Genomic DNA, 5994 nt, shown 5'->3' on the forward strand with positions numbered 1-5994 from the left:
AATTTAACACTTTTTGCTATTTGCACTTTTGGTTAGATGTCACTCTGCATTTTGTTGTGTATGTACCTGGACAATATGCAATGACAATGAATTAATCTAAATAAATACATTTAATAAATTTAAATAAATCTAATCTGAATTGTTTGTAAAAGTTCAGCAAATCGAGAGAAAAGCTGTCTCCCAGAGCTCAGAGTTAAAGTCACAGTTACTACAAAACAAAGTGGAGAAGAAGCTGAAAACATTAAAAAATAAAATTTAAGATCTCCAGCAGCTTGTTAGCACACTTAGGTTAGAAATAAAGTGACTCGCAAAGACTCAATTCAACTCAGTTTCTTCATTCTCAATAACACTTTCATTTGTACCTGGTGCTTTTAACAACGACACAGAACACAAAACGGTTCTTCCCACTGACATGGCAACCCACTGTTGTTTATCATCTCGCGGGATTTCGCAACAACAACGGGATTAGCTCTTGGGTACTGTAGTCCAAAACAGTGACACACTCTGCCCCAGTTTCTTTAAGACACAGAAAAGCCCAAATAACCTTGCGCGTGGAAGCAGGGAGCAGCTCCGACTTTCCTTCTCTCGAGCCACGTCGTTTATAAATAGACTTCACGCTCTGCCGCCGCTTGACACCTGTCTTTTCATTTCATTTTTCACAAAACGTCAACAACGTGTGAAGACGCACGGGCAACCTCGTATGGTGTGGGAAGTTATAAGGCGAGTGAGAGACGAGCCTCCAGCGAGCAAACAACTAATGAGTGCAAAGGGGCTGCAGAGAAGACTGATTCAACACGACGAAGGCTTGTAAACACGAGGTCCATTAAAACACTACTGAAGGTAACAGCTGACCTCCAACTACACTGAAGCGCAGTAGCCATGCAGATGAGTGTTTATTCACCGTTTGTGGAAGTATGACTCGCAGTTTATTTACATGAGGTGTGGTCAGTTTGAGGTGAGCGACATGTGGGTCAGTGCATTAATATCGACTGTGAAATTGTTTTCTGCGCTGGTAAATACGGGCGGATTGATCTTCTGCAAAGCGAGGCTTCTGTTTACAAGCCAGGCTGGATTTTGCAGGAGGCGAGCGTGCGTTCAATCACGTAGCCGCTCTATGGGAAGGAGGCACTGCGACACGAGGGCCTGTTGTTGTGATAGAAGTGTTTTTGTAATCCATTTCTTCTCATCCTGCAGTGGGTCTCTTCCCACCCCGCCACTGTGAATGAGTGACCGGGTGACTGACAGCCTTGGTAACCTGTGAAGGGCACCTATGGCCCACCGTGTGCACGACCACCAGAGGGGTCTGCCCGTGGCCCAGGCCACTGTGCTGACTCTGCCACCTTCCAGCCAAACAAAGGTGAATTCCTATTATTACTGTTACTATTATTATTATTATTATTATTACTCCTCACTGGTTCTGCTAGATGTGCAGATGATTCATTATCGGAAACCTGTTTGGGCACGTTAAAGCATTTAGGGCGAAGTTAAAGCTCCTTGTTTACAGAGGAAGAAATTATTAATTGTGACAAAATCTGGTTGTAGATCAGAGCTTTAAAGCAAAAAAAACTATCTTATTATTACACTTTTAGGTAGTGTGCATTATTTAAAAAGAAAATAGAGCCATTTTAAAAAGCACCACTAATCAAATCTTCCCATTATTTTCACCTGATTTGTGATAAATTTATGATACACTGCAGAACAAACTAAACAGTGTGACTTTATTCAGTGTTAAGTGGTGGTTGTTGTTGTTGTTACTGTGATATCCAGCACAGCCTTCCTGGTATTAGACATGCATTCGAAGGACATGCCTCTACTGGTACGCTGCTGTAAATAGAAGGGAGGTTCCAGCTAATCCAAAGCTGGTCTAAGTTTACAAAGCAATGCAGCGGGTAGTACTGAACACATGTTTTGCGTTTAATGGTAAATGGTAAATGGCAACACAAATGTAAATGAATGAAATCCAGAACCACGTCCTTTCTCCTCTGACCTGAATTGCGAAACATGTTTGTTTCCATTTCCAGCCGTTCTTTTTATCAGTCAGTGGGAGTGTTTATTGGGTTCAACTGTCCCCCAGAATAAATGCCAACGCGCAAACACGGAGGTGTTATCTCGTGAGATTCAGTCATGTATTCGAGTCGCTGTGGCTGAAACCCACGTGCTGACTTTTGCCCCTTCGGCGCTGACGGATGGACGTGTTAACATATCTACTGATAAGCGTGTTTGTGCCACATGTGCGAGGCTCACACAACCACATGAAGATAAATGATGAAACTTTTTTTTTTTTTTTAATCCGTGCTTAAAATTAGCCAGTGTAAAGCCATGACAAAATATTTATGTTGCTGTCAGTATAATGTGACAAAATGTCTCCACACAGGACCTGAGGCCCAGATTGACCGCTCTGGACTCCCTGCTGTGTGGTGCGTTCGCTGGAGCTGTGGCCAAAACGGTCATCGCACCTCTGGATCGGACCAAGATCATTTTCCAAGGCAAGAATAACCCTTTCTCTGCACATAATAATAAGCAGACAAAAAAGGGCCACGCGTAAGCGACTAAACTGTTGTGCGTATTGCATCACAGCAAATGCAACAACCGTTTTTCTGTTTGCACCAGAGTTTTCCGGCTGTTGTAACTGTTCCTGGCTAATTGCTAATCCTCTTAGTAGATGTTTAGCCTTCATGGGCGAGTGTGTTGTTGTTAAACCACGAGGTTCATGGTGTCCCTTGTTTTGTTTCACAGTGTCTTCGAAAAGATTCTCGGCTAAGGTGAGTTCCGGTGCCCTGACACCAGATCAGGAGCTGATAATCTCTTGATTTGCGCAATTTGTGTCATGTGACTGCAGTGATAAGAGGGAGAATTTACATCATAAAAACATCTGAGTATTTACTTGATTTTCTTCATTGTGAAACAACAACAACCTAATATTTTATTTTGTCAGAAAGAAACTATTAATTTGACCTCATATTTATCATGCTAGGCTCAGGCACATTAAGATATAAAGTTTATTCATTAGGTTTTTTTCATATTAAACTTATATTAAACTGAATGCCCTCATTTGCACATTTAGATACACACACATTCAGTCTTTATTGTACATTTAACATTGCTGAACATGAATAGCATACAGAAAACAGGACAGGCCTCTACCTCTGTTCCTAACCCAGCATGCCCTGTCTCCAGGAGGCGTTCAGGCTCATCTACTGCACGTACATGAAGGATGGGCTGTTCAGTCTGTGGAGGGGGAACTCTGCCACCATGGTGAGGGTCATGCCCTACGCTGCCATCCAGTTCTGCTCACATGAACAGTACAAAACCCTGCTGGGGAGCTACTACGGCTACCAGGGCAAGTGAGTAAAGCGTCTGTATGTAAGTTTTAAGCCTTGATTCTGGGCGTGTCGGTCGGTTTTATTGTTACTGGAATCTTTTGAAAAACATTGGATGGGTTAACGTGAAGTCTGACTTGGCATCAGGTAAAGATTTCACCACAATACTTTGATCTGCGACCTGATCGACCGATGACATTCCCATCAGTCACCTGTTCAGTGTTGAGTGTTTGCATGCTACGCTGGTGGATAACGCCGTAAACATTATACCTGCTCAACATCTATATGTTTGCATAGTTACTGTGAGCTAGCTAGCATGCTAATATTCGCATCTGAGTCAAAGCACCACCGAGTCAAAGTACGGCCTCGGAGAGCTGCAAGTGTGTTTCTCACAGCGCGTTCACGTGATGTTTGAATAACTGGAAAGATTAGTTCCCAAGTGGGAAGAATTAGAGTAAGCACTGCAGCCTCTACCAAATAGTTATTTCCTGTCACTGCTGCTGTACGTCTACGTTATACACATGACAGATAATAATCTTTAACCTACAAACTTGGTAAATGCTGCAGTTTCATCACTCTCTAGCTGTGTGTCCACCTCTCTCTAGTGCGTATTACGCCATTCTTTTGTGCAAATACAGAGACCTTCGTGGTAAACGTGCATTTATTTGAAATTAATCACGTGTTATGATGCCACATATCCTGAAAACGGCCATCAGTGTTGTTTAAACATTTGCAGCAAGAAATGCATGAACACACTGAAATCTGAAACTACTTTCCACCTCAGTAAAAAAGATTGTTTCATGCACTTTACCAGATTTGCTGATTCTTGCCTTGTTTGTTTCAGATCTCTGCCTCCTTTCCCACGTTTCCTCGCTGGGTCTCTGGCCGGCACGACCGCTGCCATGCTTACCTACCCTCTGGACATGGTGCGAGCCAGGATGGCAGTCACCGCCAGAGAAATGTAAGCACCTAATGTGGACTGAGGGACTGATCCGACTGTTGTCTTGCCTTTACTGTGAAATGACTGGATTGTAGTCAATACATTTCATACGATATCACATTAACGGTGAATGGTTTGGTAAATAATGCCTTACCTCCAACATTTTGTTTTCCTCCCAACAGGTACAGCAACATCATGCATGTCTTTGTGCGGATCTCCCAGGAGGAAGGTATCAAGACGCTTTACAAAGGCTTCACCCCCACTATCCTCGGTGTCATCCCGTACGCAGGGATCACATTCTTCACTTATGAGACCCTCAAAAAACTACACACAGGTACTAACCTTTTTTTTATTATTCTTCTTTTAAATGTCTGCATTCAGTGCAATAAGTGAAACAAAGATTTTGTTTTTATTATTGTCCTTTTTCTACCTGCAGAAAAGACAAAGCGAGCTCAGCCATACCCTTATGAGCGCTTGGCCTTCGGTGCCTGTGCAGGCCTGATCGGACAGTCCGCTTCGTACCCTCTGGACGTGGTGCGTCGGCGCATGCAGACCGCCGGCGTCACCGGCTCGTGCTACAGCACGATCATGGGGACCATGCGAGAGATCATAAAACACGAGGGAGTTGTGCGTGGACTGTACAAGGGACTGAGCATGAACTGGCTCAAAGGGCCGGTCGCGGTGGGGATTAGCTTCACCACGTTCGACATCACGCACAGCCTCCTGCTCAAATTACATCAGATGGGCTACTTCATCCACTGAATTGCGCTGGAGCGACGGAGTGGTCAGGAAAAGCACACTCGAGACTGGCGCGAGGGAGGCGGTCAGTCTCTGCTCTCTGCAAGGCCGTCCCGCTGCTACACACACTCCTGTTCCATGCAAACAGGACATGAGAGGGGTGGATGAGTGGACAGGAGGCTGTTGTGCACGCAGAAATGTCTCCTCGCAGAGAAAAAAGCGTGGAGACAATAAAGTGTTTGTTTTTTTTTTATTTGTCGTTCGCACAATCAGAACAATCCTGCTACTGTCGGAAAAGAGCGGAGAGAGACGGTGTTGTTTTGAACGGATCTATATGGAGGACTTTGTGTTCATAAGATAATGCTTGCACTTTATTAGACCTGCAATGTTCTTTCAGTTTAATCCTGCATCAACACTCTGGCTGTGATGAGTTTTAATTCTTTTAATTTGGAGAGAAATCTTTATTTTAATAGTTTTTTTTCCTTGTGATTGTGTGATAATTGCTTTTAAAGGGTGGCTAAACAGTATGTTTTTTTTTATGTGGGCACCATTGTGCATTGAATTTGATGACGGGTTGAATGATTGTAGGAGGGTGATGATGTCAGCAGGACTGCACACTTTCACTGTCCATCCACCACTGACGTGTTTATAATGTCTAATAAGTGGACCCTAATTGAATATTTTAAAAATAAATCTATATATATCACAGGTACTTTTTGCGCCTTATTGAAATTTAATCTCTCTTTTCAAGCCGTGTGCAGTTATGCATCTACGCGCTCATAAGGCAGAGTTTACGCACGCACAAAATGAATCGTCCAAATAGGCCAAAATTCCATGTGAACTAAGGAGAAATCAAACACTCTCTGATCATGTACATTTAAGACGAGTATATCCAAAGATGTAAAGTGTACATACATAACTGACTGTGCAATAAAGTGTCCATCCACGACTGAGCGATGAGTCCTTTTGTCCACTTGAGGGGGCCGTGTCACAAGA

The 5994-nt window shown here is 43.4% G+C and overlaps 1 protein-coding gene across 1 annotated transcript; it reads left to right on the top strand.

Moving 5' to 3' along the window:
* The first annotated feature begins 535 nt into the window (after positions 1-535).
* LOC311490598 (mitochondrial coenzyme A transporter SLC25A42-like) lies at positions 536-5706 on the top strand. Its single transcript, XM_084548177.1, has 8 exons — positions 536-840; positions 1195-1357; positions 2375-2486; positions 2737-2762; positions 3178-3344; positions 4165-4281; positions 4443-4594; positions 4697-5706. The coding sequence occupies exons 2-8, from the start codon at positions 1271-1273 to the stop codon at positions 5020-5022; spliced, it is 987 nt and encodes a 328-aa protein (XP_084404303.1). The 5' UTR covers positions 536-840; positions 1195-1270; the 3' UTR covers positions 5023-5706.
* Positions 5707-5994: the final 288 nt, after the last annotated feature.

The sequence above is a fragment of the Chelon labrosus genome (assembly GCF_963514085.1).
Source record: "Chelon labrosus genome assembly, chromosome: 7".
In the NCBI taxonomy this organism is placed as follows: Eukaryota; Metazoa; Chordata; class Actinopteri; order Mugiliformes; family Mugilidae; genus Chelon; species Chelon labrosus.